Here is an 18,789-nt window from a genome sequence, read left to right as displayed (position 1 = left end):
TGTATATATATATATATATATATCTACTTTTGCTTTACTATTATAACGATTTTGATTGTTTTCTAAATTAAGAGTTTAAAACTAAAACAGTTGTCTCTTTATAATAACGTAATTCTATGATATAATCTTATCACACAACATTTTAAGATAAACTTATTTAAATCCTTGATTAACTTATCAACCATTTTACAATTATTATATTTTTGTCCTAAATACATTAATATGCCGTAGTAAGTAAAATTTAAGGAGAATCGATAAATAATTAATAATTAAACGATCATCTTCATGCACAATGTGATAATTGCGCAATTTGTATTTAATATATAATAGCAGTATACATAATATTGTTTTTTTAAGTTAAGGTAGTGAACTAAACAAAATTGCTCTTACTGCATACCTTTAATTTTAAATAAGGTTTTGATTACATTGATTACTCAGCAACATTTATTATGTCCACCAATAAACCTTACTAAGATCATAAAGGAAATATTGCACATGTAAAATGGGAGCAAAAGCGTATGCAACAGAATTCTTTTCTGTACATATTTTAAGTGAATAACTTCAACTTTCGTAGAATAAACTATTTAATGCCAAGAAACAATGATTGAGCGGTAGCCAACAGAAGTATTTGTTATTAATATCACATTGTTTTAAAAAAATTAAATTTATTCCGAAAATAATTCATTTGATTAAGATTATTTTATGATTGCTCTATTTTCTATGCGTTCATCGAAAATATAAAACTTTTATCTGCGTGCTTATTCGAGGAGTTTTTACATATGGTTCACATTTAAAAGAATACACGAAAAATATTCAAAGTATTATTAACTTTATTAGATATATTTCTTCTGAAACTCTTAAGATTCTTCGCTCAATTCTTTATTAAGTTTAAATATTATCTTTAAAAACTCAACTGCTCTATATTGATTCATAAAAATATAAAACATTACGCGAAATCCGTTTCTTTGACAACAGAATAATGTAGTAATTTTTTTTATTCTTTTCAATTCTTAAAAAGCGTCGATGTTATTCTATGACTCCGTTTCTCCGACAATTCAACTGTCAATTTCGTCTCCGTTTTGTTACAAACTTTTTCCAGCAACAGATAGACCATATCAGGGTTTGACAGATTTATTTTCAATCCTTTGGAAGCAAAAAAAAATATCAACACGAATAAAGGAGGGTGGTGGAATGGATAACAGGCATGACATTTCTTTCGATAAATGATATGCTCGATTTGTTCGAATTGAGACTGAAAATGTTCTTTCTGCTTTCATTTTCGGATATTGAGAATTAAATTTATTCCAAAATGCTTTTTTGTCGAGTTTGTTCAACTGTATCATTTCCCAAAAGTTATTTTTGAAATGAGAATATTGAATTAACCCTTTCACGGATTGTGCTGCTTTTAAGCAGCGCAATTTTCATGGAATTTTCTAAATATTCTTTCTACTTTGAAAGGAACTTGTTTGCTTTTAATTTTTAAGGTTTATTTTAGAAGCTCTTTTGCTAAGTGAAATAAAAGGAAAAAAACTACGTTAATTAAACTCGAAACAAACTTTTGAACTTAAATAGTATATAGCAATTTACTAAAAAGAATTTTCTGGATTTCAGAATGGAAAAATAAAATATATTTCAAAAATTCCTCCAATCGCCAATAGTAATAAATAAATCGCCAACTTGAAGATTTATTGCCAAATAGTAATTGCCAATTGTAATAAATCCCCAATATGGCGATATTTTTCACCTTTATAAGAACCATGAAAATAAATAATTAGCTTTTTATGTTTGAAAATTTTGACAAATTCAAAGGAGGAAAATCGGAGAGAGAAAAATTAAAATTAAAAAAAAATATATCACAGATGTTTTTCAGCTTCGCAAAATATTAGCTTTTCTTCATTCTAATGAGCATAGGAGGCATTGGCATTAAATGGACAGAGCGTAACATAACAGACTTCCAATAGTTATAAAAAATAGAGTATTATTCTCTTAAAATCACTATTTTATACGATTACAGATTTTTCGTAAAACAGCTTAAAAATCCATTTATTGTCAAATATTACTATACAATTTTACACATATTTATGAGCCCAAACAATGCAGTATTGGGGTAAACTAGATCACAATTGCATTTACTTTTTACAAAATTGTAGCTTTTCTTCATTTTTTAAATTTCTGACGTTCTATTAATAAAATTCAACCTAACATTTATATATAACTATCACAAACTCACAATATGTACATAAAAAATAGGAAATTATTCTATAAAAAGCTTTGTTTCAAAAGTTTTGCAGGAAAGTGATTTTCAAGTTCTTATCAATAACACACAACTTCATTTAGAAAACTATCATTTAGAGGTTATTTATTATGACTTTTTTTTTAAATTTTTGAGGTGGGTAGCGGCTGTTGGTATTTCTTTATTTTTGAAAATATTGTAGAAAACAATCATTTAGAGGTAGAATAGTACAATAATAGGTAAGTAATTTTTTTCTACTGTTGTCGATGTGTAAAGGCTTTTGTTATTTCTGAAAAATTGGGGAAAACAATCATTTAGAAGTTTATTGGTATGAAAGATAAGTACTCTTTTTAATCTTGTAGATGGGTAAAGATTTTTGTTGTTCATTTCTGAAAAAATGTTAAGAACAATAATTTAGTAGTTGATTGGTATAAATGATGACGATTTTTTTTATATTTCATAGGCAGGTAAAAATTTTGCTGTCGTTTATTTCTGAAAAATTATTGAAAAATCATTCAGAGTTTGATTTAGTATGAAAGATATGTACTTCCTTTTAACTTTTGAAGGTGGGTATGTTGGTGATTATTTTTTTTTAAAAAAGAGATAGTTTCAACAAAGGAATCCAATTTGCGAAAATATATACAATGGTAAAAAAGGAAAGAAAAAGGGAATAAAATATGAAATTATATTATTTTTATCTTCACAAAATTTGCAAAAGACATTCTTTCTCATCTCGGAAATTCTGATATGAACTGAATAATGACAGCTCTTGTGTATCGCTGTGAAATATGCGTTTTATTTATTTATTTAATTTATATTTCCTTATATAGTTCATAGTTCAAAAATATGTTCATTTTGAATCAATCGTTGTTTCATATCGTTGAGTATGCACGTGTATAATTCAAACAAATTTTCAAACTGGATGACATGATATTAAATGACCCTATACGAATATTTTAACGTAAAAGTTTACAGTATTAATGTCAATACAGATCAAGTTGGTAGATGTGTTAAAAATCCCTTAAACAAAGATATCAACTTGGGAATCATCTTATGAGCTAAATTTCAAATTTTGAGCTCTTAACTTAAAGTATTCCTCATAAATTTTTTTAGACAAATTATCTAAAAGATATTTATTCTATGTTTTCAAAAATCTTCATTATATTTAATAATCGTATCATTATATAAAATATGTTACTAAAGGAAAATATGAACATAAATACAACAAATTATGTGGCGCTAATAGTTCTAAACAAAATAAATAAATAAATTTCTATACAAAATGTTACGTTCTCCGCAATGCTCAATATGTTCTTTCTCAAGCATCTAAGGCACTGATAGTAATTGAATTTGATCATAAATACAACAAATTATGTCACACTAATAGTTCTAAGCAGCAAAAAAAAATAATTATAAGTAAAAAAAATTGTAAAAAACGTCTGTCTGCGTGTTAGAAATACGACTATGACTTGATTTCTAAAGATCAGAGAACGAATTTAAAATGCTAATGAACAAAAGTTCTAATATAGATAATCAAAAATTAAAAGTGAGAAAATAAGTCAGATACTTCAAATGGCTTCTTGTTCATCTGAAATATCTAATAGATCCCAATTTTCCATTTGCATATTTTGTATTTTTGATTAAATTTCCATGTAAAATATTGCGTTCTGTGATATGCTTAATATATACTTTCCCAAGCATCTAAGGTACTGATAGCAATCAAATCTAACAAGTTTTTCTTCTGTTAATGACTAATTTTATATTAAAAAAATTTTCTATGTCTAGGCTTAAGAAAAGTATTTGAGTGTTAAGTATCACAGAAATGTAACGTAATCCGAAAAAATATATAGTTATGGGAAGTTATGCTTTATAAATTCTCAGAGCATGTAAAATAAATTATTTTATCACATTTAATTTATTTCAACAAATAATTTTACAAAGTGAAATATTGTCGCAATCTTAGAAAATGCAATAATTCAAAAAATCAAAATTGATTAAATGTGTTTTAAACATTTTGAGTTAATAAAATAAAATTGGAATACATAAAAATTTAATTAAACAAATTTGCATTAAATAGGATTCAAAATGTTCTTGATATTTTTGACATCAATTCAAATTCATTTAGCTGCATAGTTGCTGAGAGCATTTTGTTTATACTATGCATGAAATAAAATACCACACTTCAAAGAGATACTTTTGAGTTTTAAGACTAAACCAATATATTCAAGATTATTTTATTCGCAGGCAGCCTAGTTGGAATTTTGAGTATAGTGGAATTTAAAAGGTCCCGTGTTAATTTGATTAATTCTAATTAAGTTTGCTGTCTGGAATAAATTTTCAAAAGAGGATGCGACACCATAAATTCAAGTATTTGTTCTCTTTTCAAGGCTCTGTTTATTCAATTACTATCTATGCACTAGAAATTTCGGCAAATTAGGCTTTTTGCATATTGAATCTTTTGCACATATTTTTTGCTTCGTTTTATTTTATGAAGTGCAATATTTCTAAACAAATGTAACATTGACACAAAAGCCGTGCACTTGTAAATATCCATTTGCTTTAAGAAAAAATATTAAAACTTAATTTTTTCAACTCAGAATTTTGAATGCAACACTGGCACAAAAAGTACAACCAGAACTACCAGAATATGATACAATTTACCATGTTTCTGGCTCGATGGGAACACCAAAATCCTCGGTAATGTTTTACCTAGCTGTTTTGGTAATGAGCTTGGTAAAATTGGCAATAAACTGGGGTTTTGAAATTGGTAAATATGGTAAAATTAGTTAATTTTTTCATGGCACCCTATAACCTGTCATTAAAAACTGTTTATTTGATTCAATTTACTTATCAGTTTTGAGCATTTTGCTAAAAGTGAGTTAATAAGAACAATAATTATGGAAACCAGGATTTTTGATATACTGATACCGTGTGAATGGAAAAATAAATGATTTAAGTACCGTCTATTTTAGTTTTATTAACCAGAATTATGTTGTTGCTTTTTCACCAGAAATTTATACCATACAGTACGGAAAATATACCAGAAATTTTTTTCTTCGTAAATGGAGATATTTATTCCAATCTCAGACTATTTATGGCACCTAAATTTTAAGAAACATTATTCTACAATTGGTATATAAAAATAACTTCCCTTCTTCTTGTTTCCTGGCGATCGTTTGTAGCTTCATAAAGTGTTTTGAATCATAAAATGTGAAATCAGTATAATTTAACTTGCATTTACATTTACCTTTTAGTTTGAATTAAATGCGGAACTGTATAGGTTGCTTTTTGTGGGCCCTGGACTTCTTCAGAAAATTTTCCCGTTCTACCTTCTTTCTGGAGAAATATTTTTCTTCCTTTGAAGACGGTAAAACAGTATTGATATTAGAGAATTTCTTTGAAATTCATTCCGCTTTCATTTTTATAAGTTGTCCTGCCTGTATCATTACATTTAATGTAATTAATATTATATCACTTTCTACTTTAGATGTTTTATGAAATTTTATTAAATTTATAGTAGAATTTTTTCCGTCAGTTTTTGTCATTCAAGACAGTAACAAATATGTTTCTAAAATTTTACTTCCTGAGAAACCTCAAATCCACCAAAGCTTTTTCCTCGTTCATCGTTAAGATGAATGTTCTCTAAAGAATGAAGACAGAAAAAAAATACTAAATTTGAAGAAAAGTCTCTGAATGCAAAGATGATTTTTAAACTAATAGAGATTAGTCGCAACCGTTAATATTCAAAGAATAATATCCTTCTTTTATAATATAAAAAATACTTTTACAAACATTCATTATAAAAAACATTGTAAAAAATTTCCCCGTTAGACTACGGTCGGTAATTGGTAAAAATTGTTCCAGTCACTTACCGTAACAGTAAAACCATGCCCGAAGAGCTATCATAACCGTAAAATTACAGGCACAATCTTAATTTTTTATTCTTAAAATATATGACCACTAATTTTAAATTAACATTTTAGTCGTAAAATATAGTCGTAATGTTCAGACCTTGCTTGAGACTCAGGTGTTTAGTTCATCGAATCAATTCATGCCTCAGAAAGAGGAAAAATAGTGTAATGCAGCAATCTATCATGGAGTGAAGTCCATGATCGAACCAGGGACCTTTGTGTCTATAGCCTAAATACTGTAACCCAAATCAAAAATAGCGCACTCCTCCACATTGAGAAATTATGATTATATAGTTGCTGCTGCAATAGGAAATTTGTTTGAAATCATGCTAATAAGGAAAGTAATTTATTTTAAATAGGAAAAAAAATTAAACATTTTTTTTTGATAATGAAATCGTTTTGTTTAGTATTAATTCGTTAAAAAAAGTTTTTATTTTTCAATTTGTATTTTAGTCTAATATTCTTTGCATCATAAAATTATGTTGAAGTAATTTCTGTTAAGGCAAAGCTTAAAACAACAGTTAATAAAAGTATATTTATTTACACTGGACACTTTTTTGGGAAAGGAGATTATCGCATAAATTTGTGGTCAACTCTACGAATCTTACTAATGTTCGTTATAATAACCAGCACTGAGCTTTTTCTTCAAAAAAGGGAACTGTCCTCGTAAATTACGGTTAACCTTCCGAATTCTTCAGTATTTCTTAGAGTGTAACAGATAAAAGCTTTCTATAACAATATATTGCTTTCTTTGTTGTAAAAACTGTTTACCCTGAAATGAATAAAATATATTTTATTTCCATCAATTAGTAATGCTTAATTATTTATTCATCAAGCACCGTTTTCATTTTATTTTTTAAATTTGAATTAACATGTAAGAACCACATTTTAATTATGTGTCAATAAACCATAGCCAACCAACCAATCACATTTACTAGTTTCGTCCTACAAGTTATTCAAAATAACTTCTCAAAAATGCAAAAAAAAACCATCATTCATTTAAAAACAATGGCCTTTTTTTCAAAAGAAATGCTAAACCTCCTCTAACTAGAAAGCTGTCATCAAAAAGCTATTTAATAAAGACTTATTTATTTCTTCTTGAATTTAATCAGACATTTTTATGGAAGAAGAAAGGAGAAACGGGAAAATAATGTATTGCTCTAGTTATCATATTAAAATTCAGTTTATCAAATCTCCGTTATTCCTTTCCCCTATTCTTATTCATGGTTTCTAAACAAAGATGCAAAAGACCATTTAATATACGTCTCAGAAAAATTAATTCTTTATTAGGACTTTTATATTTAACTACTAAACTACAATTGAAGTTTTTTTTAAAATTCTTTTTAAAATAAATGTCGAATTCCCACTGACCTGTAAGCTTGTATAAAAAAATAAACTTCATCTCCATAAACTTCAAAGGAAAAAAAACTTTTTTACTTATCCTTTTTGCTACATAAGCAGACCTTTTTCTAGGGAAAAAGGAAAACTGGACAAAGAAGGAATTGAAAAAAATTGAGGATAAAAAAAGGGGAGAGGAAAGAGGACAAAAAAGTAGCCAAACAGTTTTCACGACAGTATGCAATTGATTCGGAACCGGAACTGCTTTGAAGTTTTGTTCTTTTTCTGGGTCTATCGAAGGCGTTTTATGGCATTTCTGACTGTTCGTGAATAAGTAATGGCAGCGATCAAAGTGGTAAAGCACTTGGACATTTTATTTTTTCTCTTTTCTTATGGCTCTTTTTATTATTTTTAAACCTTAAACAGGAGGTATTGGCGTTTTATTTGATGGAGCGTAACTAATAAAAGTAAGCACGCTGAGCATTATAAAAAGGATACATGAATGAATTGGAAAAGGAAAGAGATCGCATTTAAATAGAGCAGTGCTCTTCAGTTTGAAAATCTTTATGAATATGGAACAGACTTTTGTTTTAAAATTCGCAATTTATAAATGTTGCTATATTTTCATTCCATTTGATTTTCATTTATGTTTCTATAAGACAGAGTCTTATCAACTATTGGTGCGAATTCAATTAAGGAATATTATTTAGGGGCAAAGCAAGCCTCATAATCATACAGCATTTTTTTATTATTTTTAACCCTTAAACAGGAGGTATTGGAGTTTTATTTGATGGAGCGTAACTAATAAAAGTAAGCACGCTGAGCATTATAAAAAGGATACACGAATGAATTGGAAAAGGAAAGAGATCACATTTAAATAGAGCAGTGCTCTTCAGTTTGAAAATCTTTATGATTATGGAACAGACTTTTGTTTTAAATTTTGCAATTTATAAATGTTGCTATATTTTCATTCCATTTGATTGTCATTTATGCTTTCATAAAGCAGAGTCTTAATAACTATTGGTGTGAATTCAATTAAGGAATATTATTTAGGGGCCAAGTAAGTCTCATAATCACATAGCATTTTTTTTATTATTTTTGACCCTTAAACAGGAGGTATTGGTGTTTTCATCGAAGAGGTATAGCAAATAAAAGTAAGCAATCAGAACGTTATGAAAAGAATCCATGAAAAATTTGGAAAAAGAAAGAGATTTTATTGAAAAATGAGCAGTGCTTTCAGTTTGTAAGATTTTATGAATAAGGAATGAATTTATGAATATTCTTTTTTCAGTTTACAAATATTGCTAAATTTTCATTACATTAAATTATCATTTATGTTATTATTGGGTTGATGCATAAGTTCCCGCGTTTTTTTTAATTTAAAAAATTTGCGTTAAGAATGAAATGTTTTGGCATATTTTTTTGTGTTATTCGAAAGAGAATTTTTCGCTCTATAAAACAGTGACTTCCCTTTTTTGTTGACTTTAATTTTTGTTACTGTTTAGAGCATTTAAATGGAGTGTCAAGTCGACAAAAACAAACATTTCTTGACGCCACCTTCTTCTTGCGTTTAATCTAGGTGCCAAAGTCACAGAAGCTGCTGGAGAGAGCAAGCACAGAGCTGGTCAAATGTTGTACACGGCGTTTCGTTCAATAATGACGTCGAATTTCGGGCTTGGTTAGATGATTTTTTCGAGACGCTTCCGGGTGATTTCTACCGATGAGACATCGAAAAACTCGTTGAACGTTGGTAGGAAGTTGTAAACAACAACGGAGAGAACATTATTGATTAAATTGTTGTTATTTTATGTCAAAATAAGTTATTAAAATTTTTTTTAAAAAAACGCGGGAACTTATGCATCAACACAATAAATATAAAGCAGTGTCTTATTAACAATGGGTACGGATCTGATCGGAATATAATATTAATATAATATAGAATAACAAGTAGGCCTCAGTATCTAATAGTCCTTTCTATTATATTCAGACCTTCAACAGAAGGTAATGACGTTTTATCTGATGGAGCGTATCTAATAAAAGTAAGCATGCAGAACATAATGAAGAAGATGCATGAATGAATGGGAAATTTAAAAAAAATTTATTAAAACAGTGCAGTACTTTCAGTTTGTAAATCTTAATGAATGTGGACAGAATTTAATTCTCCAATTTGCATACATTGCTATGTTTTCATTACATTTCATTTCCATTCATTCTTTAACATGGGTCTTAGTTACTGAGGAGACAAGTCAAACTTGGGTCACATAGTTACAATTTAAGGTCACAAGTAGGTTCCAAGGTCTTATAGTTTCTTCTATTATTTGCATGCTCTCATCATAAGATATTGACAATTTCTTTAATTGACCGTGACAAACAAAGATAAGATATATATATATACACCCGATTATGTTTCAAGGTAATCCAACCGAACCTTCAGTGATTGGGTGGCTTTTTATAAAGCTACGCATCACTTCACCTCTTACTAAATTAGGTACCTGTTTCTAAGAAAATATTGAAATCATAAAAGTATGATGCTCCTTTTCACACTTTTATGATTTCAAAAATATTCCAGATATCGATTTTTGAATCCTGGCAAGATATTGTTAATTTTGCATTTTTTTAAAAAAAATATTAACTATACTTTTATCTTCAACGGAGAAGGTATTTGTCTTCAGATATTTGGCATGCAACACAAGGTACCAATTTTTCAAGTATTTTTGTTAACCCTTTTTTTTTACACTTATTTTTACACTGTGATTTCCTCCAAGAAAGGCTTCAAATTTATTGATGACAATATTATTTTGAATTGTAAAGATTGCAAACGCAATTTTTCCAGAGGAATTAACTCTGTTTAAATCTAATCAATCAAATTTAGCTTCAGATTTTCTTGTTTTATTCACTACATTACTTACTTACTTACAAACTTATCCTCTTCGAGCCGAACCGGTACATAAGGCCCCGAGTCTTTTTCTCCTTATACTCCTGTCTTTGGCCAGACAACAAGCTTCTTCGCATCCAGTTAATCCTGCTGTTCTAAGATCTTCCTTAATGCATCTTTGCCATGTTAGTCTAGGTCTCCCTCCTTCTCTCTTTCCGTCAGGTGCCTATGAGCTTGCAACATTTGCATGATTGAGGATTGTTTCTATATGTTCTTAGTATATAGCCGAGCCATCTCCACCTTCGTTTCAAAATTTCTTCCCTAACTAATTGGATATTAGCTTTCGTTAAAGGTCTTTATTTGTTATACTATTGGGCTTGAACATTCTTAGTATTATTTTAAAGCACCTATTTTGAAAAGTTTCAAGTTTTTCTTTTTCTGATTTCCGGGGACTCCAGCATTCGGTACCATACCGAAAAATAAAACGCACGGTAGCCTTATAGACATTTATTTTTGTTTTTAATTTATTCACTACATTAGACTCATCTATTTGATGTTTTTGATAAAAAAAAGAAGTTATTTACCATTTCCTGTAAACAAGTTAATTTCTGGGAATTCTAATATTTCTATTAGTATCTCTGTTAATATATCTTAAATTGATGGCATTAAGTTTATTTGCAATAATGGTATACTTCTTATAGAAAAACTGTAAATCTTTACGTAAGCTTCTCCTGAATAATGATTTCCCAATAGGATGAATAGACAGATACCTGATTCAGTCGAGGAATGCTTTCCGAAGGAAAGTAATACATAGCTTTAAGCTATAAAAGGGCAACCTAAGCATTGCAGGTTCGGTTGGATTACCTTGAAACATAATCGGGTGCCTCTGTCTATATTTCCACTCGATTTATTTAGGTTAATGTATTAAGTTTAATGTTTACAAAGTTTAATTTTTTTATAATTTTGTATTATTTTTCCTCTGTTTTTACACATACTCCAGTCGGCATACTTGTTTAGTACTCGAACCTACAACTTCTTAAATTCATTTAAAAAATTTCTGTTTCCCTTCTGGTGATTTTATACACTTGCACTTCATGTCTTCATCTTATTTGTTGTTGGTTTCTTTTTTTTCTTGGGTCAGTCGGTTGTTTGCTGTAATATACCGCATATATAGTACTCCCACACTGATGGTATGGTAATACTCCCCTGATAAAGCTGCCATGTATGTCAGTACAACCACTTTAACTTCGTTTTGAGTTTTTCTCTTCTGAATTTTGAATATTTTCTGTTGCAAACGTTTGAGCATGAGCTTTTCTATTCCTAAGTAATATTTACTATGTTATTTCCTGATATTTTTTTTTAGATTTCCCCTATTGCGGTAATCCCTTTAGTTCTCTTATGAGGTAATAACTTATTTTGTTTCATTTCATCTTAAAAAAAATGTTCCTCATACATTTCTTCCATTAGTAGCACTCCAACTAGCCTCTAAGAAGTCTTTTTATATTAAGCTGAATTTTAAAAACAGTATTTTCTATTCATTCAATACTAAACCAGTCATTTTCTGTTGAAAAGTCTATATTTTGCTTAAGTTTAAAATATTTCTTATAAATATTTATTTCAGAAAATAATACCCACAGACGGTTGAGAAAGCCATTCAGAATATTTAATTTTTCCTTCGTCATCACTTGACAAATAGAGGATAGGCGATTTTTAGTACCTGTTACTCGAATAATACCTATTATAAAATGTTAAATGTTAAGATATATAATGTTAATATTATAATGAATATGGAATAATGTAATGTAGAATAATGCAATATAGAATAATGTAATATAGAATAATGTAATATAGAATAAAATGTTAACAAATCTTTCATAATATTAATACACTATATATTATTAAGACATTATGAAGAGGTATAAGTTCCCTTTAGGGCATTAAAAACTTTATGAAACTAAAAGACTATCTACGACAAGCGCAGATTTTTATGCTCTTGCGAATGTTAAAGTTAACATTGTTCAGTTAGACCTATGTATTAATTCTAGTTGGCCATGAACTGGATTGTATAGTGTTTACGTCTTAACAACAGTCACCGAATCATGGTTCCTTTAATAATAAACCAGATTTTGAGTGCTTTTTATTGATATAGTGGCTAATAACTCTTACCTGCATTAACATTAAAAAAAACTTAAGACAACTTGATTCTCTTTCGATTCGCCTTAGTACATATTTGGATGCATTTGAATTTGAATTTTTTTCAAAATGGTGTTCCTGTATTACGTTCAAGTTTATATTCAATTACTTGATTAAAAATCAATTTTGAATTCATTTAAATTGCATACCCAAATACCCTATTTAGTTTCAAGAAAAAAAACTGCTACTTTAATTGGTAAAAAATTTGTTTTATATTATAAGAAAAAAAATTACAACATGGTATTTTGCATGCTAAAATATTGAAACTAAAATAAATCTTGTAAAATAAATATTTGATACTGAAGAACTTAACTTAAGAAATAAGTCTTAAAAATGACCAAAACCTTAATTTTGTTTAATTTTTAAAAAATATTCAACTGATATCTATTTTTAAGTTTTTGATTTTTGCATGTAAAATTGCGTAGATTACTATCATGAAAATTTTTTATCCTTTATTCAAAATTTCGTCTATAACAAATTATTATCTTTACCACCAAATTATGTTAAGATAAAAATGTTTTCAATTTCCCATTTTACAACAAAGCCTTTTTTTACAACAAAAGTAATTATTTCTACTCAAAGGTACTTTTCCCTCAAAAATAAATACCAAAACATAGCTCAAATAAAAATAATTGAAAAAAAATCATCTGAAATTTCAACAACAACAACAAAAATCCGCGAGAGTAATTGCAAAAAAGAAAATTAATGGTAAAGAAGTCAGAAAATTTAAAACAAAGATTGAAAGCTCTTAAAAATGAGAAGACAAAAAATAAATAAATAAAAATTCAAATATTTCTTTGAAATACGAAGTTTAAAAGAAATCGTGCGAAAAAATAAGAATTAGGGAATAATGAAAGAAATAAGAGAACTGATTACTTTTACAGAAAATGCTTTGTTATTATTAATTACAAAGCAAAATATTTTTAAAGATGCTTTTAAGTGAAAAACTCATTGATTGTTGAATTTTAAGCCGCCAAGAAAGCAAATATTGAGCAAAATATTATTCTTTAGATTAAAAATCTCGTTTCGTTTTTCTCGTTTAATGATGTAACTTTAAATTAAAATTGCAGAAACACAATAATTCAGACTATGGAGCCGTGATAGCTCAGGGGAAAGAGCTTTCGCCCTCAAATGAGGTGAGCCGGGTTCAAATCTCAGCGATGGCTGGTCGATACGAATTCCGCATCCGACCTGCGCCGACCGCGCGCTGACGCAAAATATCCTCAGTGATAGACGGATCATGGGTTAGAATCCCCTGGCCGTCAGCATAACCGTAGGAGGTAACGCAAATGCTGGTTAGTTCCATCAAAAAGTCCTCCACGAAGGCAAATTTTTCCCAATACTTGATCCAAGAATTCCCTTGTCTTCTGAACTGGGTTCAAAATTACAAGGCTATGGAGTTGAATATTAGTAGTAGTAAACCCAAAAATTGGTTATCGGCTGTTCAACGACGGTTATAAAATAAAATAAATTTCGGACTATGTTGTTTACCTGTATACTGTAATAATTGGGAGTTATATGTGCTACGAGCAATGTAAATTATCGGTTATTACTAATAATCATCTCTTAATAATAAAAAAGTGATTAAGCTTCTTTTAGAATTCATTTCATTTGCAGGTTATAATTAACAATAAAGTCTGGTCACTATAATAATTTTCATTGCATTTGCATAGCAATTCGATAAGCATTCGTGATAGCAATTTCCGGCTCAAACAGCTAGGCAATGTCAGTTGCTTGTTAACTTTGGATGCAGACACACGCTCTTTACGCCCGTTGCTCATTCGTTATACGGATAATTTGAGTTTGACTGTTTCGTTTCTTTTTTTTATTATTTTTACGTCTTCGTTTTTTGAAACACTTAAGCTAAGGAAAAGATACCTTAAAGTATACTGTCTAGAGATACTTTAAAAAATATCAGTGTAGGGTACACCGGGCAAATGCGTACTGGGCAATGGTACATCCTTTCATTGATAAATCCGATTATTGGAAATAATAAACAGTGATTATTATCAAATAAATATTTTCCTTTTTTTTGGTAATGAATCGTATTATAATTTATAAAATCAAGATTTCAAAAATTATCATTTATTCACTCAATTGATGTTATGTGGGAAAAAATAGTACTTTTGAAAATATAATTTTCGATTAAAACATAATTAAAAATCCTTAATGACAGATTTATTATCACAGCACATCGTTTCTATATATATAAAAGTTAAAGTTAAACTGTATGAATATTCGCTGGCAACTCGAAAACGGGAGTACAGAGTGGGATCATGTTTTTTTCTACAGTTTGCAAATTGTTACGGAATGGTTTGTTTTGTAAACAATCAACACTTTTCGGAGTCATTTAGTTCGAGAAAATACGAAATTTAATTGTTAAAAACCAATTTTGCATATTAAATTTTTGCTTAAAATGCTTTAAATGACTTCACCAATCGACATGGCGTAATTAATTACAGATTGCTAATATTTTTTGGATCATTTTTCCTTTTTTGTCATTGTTTCAACGTGTTTTGTCATTGTTTCAACGTGGGCTATAATAGAAACAGCATTGTTGCAAAATATTTTTTTTTTAAAAATCGAAACGAATGATTGTTGTTGTTGTTGTTGTAGTTAATTTACGTCGCACTAGAGCTGCACGATGGGCTATTGGCGACGGTCTGGGAAACACCCCTGAGGATGATCCGAAGACATGCCATCACAATTTTGATCCTCTGCAGAGGGGATGGCACCCCCGCTTCAGTAGCCCGACGACCTGCACGCGAAGTCGAGCACTTTACGGTAGAACAGTTTAACGAGGACCAATATCGCACACCCTCGGTCCCTACGCAGACTGATCCAAGTGGTCACCCACCCGCACACTGACCGTAGTCAGTGATGCTTGACTTCGGTAGATCTGCTGGGAACCGTGTCTTAACGATCAGTCCACTGCGGGACCGAAACGAATGATATCTCAACAAAAAAAAAATATTCTTAAAGTTTGCTAAACTCATAAAGCTAATATCAAAACGGGTTAGAGACGAATATGCAGGCTAACATAAGCTATCGGTTAAATAATATGTAAGGAAATAATATATTTAACTGGCAGAGATCATTTTAAAACGCATGATTAGTCTTATTCTTTCTAATGGCCAATTCTTTTAACAGAAACGTAAGAAACCATCAAATTATTATTAAAGTTAACGATTCTTAATTAACTTAATTAACTAATTCTATTTAAATGATTCTTAATTAACTATTGTTATTAGATACAAAATAAAATATTGATTATTCTTGAAAGATATATTGAAAATACTATTGATATCAATGATGCGTAATTAATTTTAATTATTATAAGCATCGTTGAACAGCCGACCCAAATTTAGGTTTACGACTGCAGGATTCAAATCCGTAGCATTATAATTTTGAACCCAATCCAGAAGACAAAGAAAGTACTGGGAAAAATTTGCCTTCGTGAAAGTCTTTTTGGTGGAACTAACCCGCATTAGTGTTACATGGAGAAGAAAAGCACCAAAATCTCCAACGGTTAGCAGACGGCAAAGGGACTCTAACCCATGACCTGTCTACCACTCAGGATATTTTATGTCAGCACTGTGGTCAGTGCGGGCCAGGTGCGGAATATATGGCGACTAGCCATCGCTGTGATTTGAACCCGGGACACCTCATTGGAAGGCGAGCTCCTTATCCCTTGAGCCACCGCGGCTCGCTAAGCATTATAGGGAAAAAAAGTTTTGATTCTTAATTAATTTTCGTATTAGGTACTAAATAAAAGAAAAAATGAGCTATGTACTTTAAAAAAAAAAGAAAGAAATGGTGCTAATTCATTATAGAGAAAGTAAAAAATTCCCACACCTGTTTTGTCACCAACGATGTTTTTTAAAGTAATTTTAGTAAAAGAAACTAAATGTAATTATAAAAAATAACATTCTTTATATTATAAAATGAAAATAATTAAGCAGTGTTACTAATTTGTTTAGAAGAAAAGTAAAAATTCGCAATACTTTTTTTGACACCAATGATGCTTAAATATTTTTGGTAATATACACTCCTGGTATTATGGTAATTGGTACAGTTTTAATATGTACTAAATATACTAATATAGGTATAAGGAATTTATGAGTACATTTGGTGCTTATTAAAACTGCATCAGTACTATGCCTTTTTATTACACTGTTGAAATAAGTTTTTTACGGCTGTAATATAAGTGCAGAAAAGTGCTTGATTGTGGTAAATTTAAAATATCATGAGTTGGCTTCAAGCAGCAGCATTACGCCAGATCATGCTCAATAAGGTTACTGTCAATAAGGTTTACCGTTAATTGGATGAGCTACTAAAAACTTGTTCTGCACCCGGAAGTATAACGAATAATAATAAGGAAACAACATTAAAATTATTTCAGCTTTTTTAATTGTGTAAGTATTTGTTATTCAGCTTTATGCATGATTTTTAATGTTGCTCAGTACTGATTTTGATTTATTGTTTCTTTTTTTCGCTATGACGAAATTGTATTTAGGAAGTTTGCATATAAAAATTACATTGTAGTTGAAATTTCAATAAATTATGTCTAGTTTATCACACTAACTGAATTTCATTGGAAAATATTTATAATAACTGTGTATAATTTATAACATTTACCAAAAAACGTGGTTATTATTAATAACCACCCATTAATATTAATAATAATCAAATATTTTACTTTAATAGTTAACTATTCAGCAGAAGGTCACAGAAAAAAATAGTGTTTGGAGTCCCTCCGCGCGGAAGAAGTGAAACTTCGTAATGTGGAAATGAAAATAGGAAGGGGTAGAAATTGATTTTTAGTGAAATCATATTGTTTCTTTAGGACAAACTTTATTAACATTGCTTACAATTCACAATTGATCGCATCTTTTTATTATCATTATCGAGTGGAGAAATATCCAAATCTATAACATTTACAATGGTATTATGATAACTAAGGTAATACGAAATGTTTGAGTTTTATTTTTTCAATATTTCTTGCAAAAACTGCTTCAATGGTAGTTCCCCCTATGGTTGTTGGATCATTCCTACCATTTATCATTTCCAATCCAAATTTGTCTTTAAGGAAGGTTAATAATGTTTCAGCTTCAGGTAACGAGAAATTCACATTAAAATCTCCTGCAAGGATCACAAGCCGCTCACAATAATCAATTTCTTCACCAGTAAGGTCTGCCAGAGCTTGTGAACCTGTAGTGGAAAGTGGCAATAAATATTTTGCAATACATAATTTAATATTCCTCATGGCTGCATTTGGTGAAATATAAATGGCAATTAGAAAAGAGAAAACCCAACAATCAATTGATATTCACAAGAGACGTACCTTGACATAACATTAAATCCGTGGGATTGTTTTCACTCATTTTTTACAATTGTTATCCACTAAATTTGAAAATAAAAAGTACTACCCTTTTAAATTATATGTGTATCAAATCAAACTAAAATATTTATAGAAAAACAATACTTTTATGACTTTTATTATTTTTATGCTAGTGAGAACCAAAACAATATGGAAATGAATGAGGGAAAACTGGATGCTACCACGTGATTTCCCGGCCAATAAAAATGTAGCGTTGAACGTTTAACGCAACCTTGCTGGAAGTCGCATAAGTAGTATCACTTCAAAAACTTATTATCCCATATGGTAATGACTTAAACATTTGTAGTCGGGTATGAAATATGATAATTGCTGCGTGTATGAAATATCTAGTCTGAAAAAATGTGTATAGAAGTGTACAATAATTTAATTTTAAATATTGGAATCTATCTATTTTTAATAGACTTTTTCTTCTTAGGTTTTGAATGGTCGCTATAGTATTAGGCCATGACTCGCCGACTAATAGCAAGGCTTTTTGTGCTCGTATCTGTATTTTCAGTACATCGAGCACAACGAACAGATCAGTAAGTACAATAATACCTTATATATATTTTTGTTAGATTTTCATATCTTTGTATGTTTAAAAAAAATTTCCAAGCTAAAACTGGATAAAATTAGCTAATAAGAATGAAGAGTAATATGGTAATATCAGTTTTTTAATCATTGGCTATTTGTATGTGATGATGAAGAAAAAGTTTTATCCATAATTATGGGCATGGAGTTTAACGTGTAAATGAAATATTCATTTATTTGTGGCTAATATTTTTTGTATGAGATATTTTAGAGCTGCTGCAATTGTTATATTAAAGGTTTAAATATATATATTTTTGTCATTGTTTCA

General features: G+C 29.3%; 1 protein-coding gene across 1 annotated transcript in view; it reads left to right on the top strand.

Annotated features, from left to right (window-relative positions):
- LOC107449790 (glutamate-gated chloride channel-like) overlaps positions 1-18,789 on the top strand; it is a 429,932-nt gene that overhangs the window by 225,242 nt on the left and 185,901 nt on the right. The window contains exon 5 of the mRNA XM_043042909.2: positions 18,367-18,472. Within this exon, the coding sequence (XP_042898843.1) occupies positions 18,396-18,472 (77 nt within the window). The 5' untranslated portion in view covers positions 18,367-18,395. The remainder of the gene's footprint in view (positions 1-18,366; positions 18,473-18,789) is intronic.

Source organism: Parasteatoda tepidariorum, chromosome 9 (assembly GCF_043381705.1).
Source record: "Parasteatoda tepidariorum isolate YZ-2023 chromosome 9, CAS_Ptep_4.0, whole genome shotgun sequence".
NCBI lineage: Eukaryota > Metazoa > Arthropoda > Arachnida > Araneae > Theridiidae > Parasteatoda > Parasteatoda tepidariorum.
The sequence above is the reverse complement of the archived record's forward strand: the minus strand, read 5'-3'. Positions and strand labels throughout refer to the sequence as shown.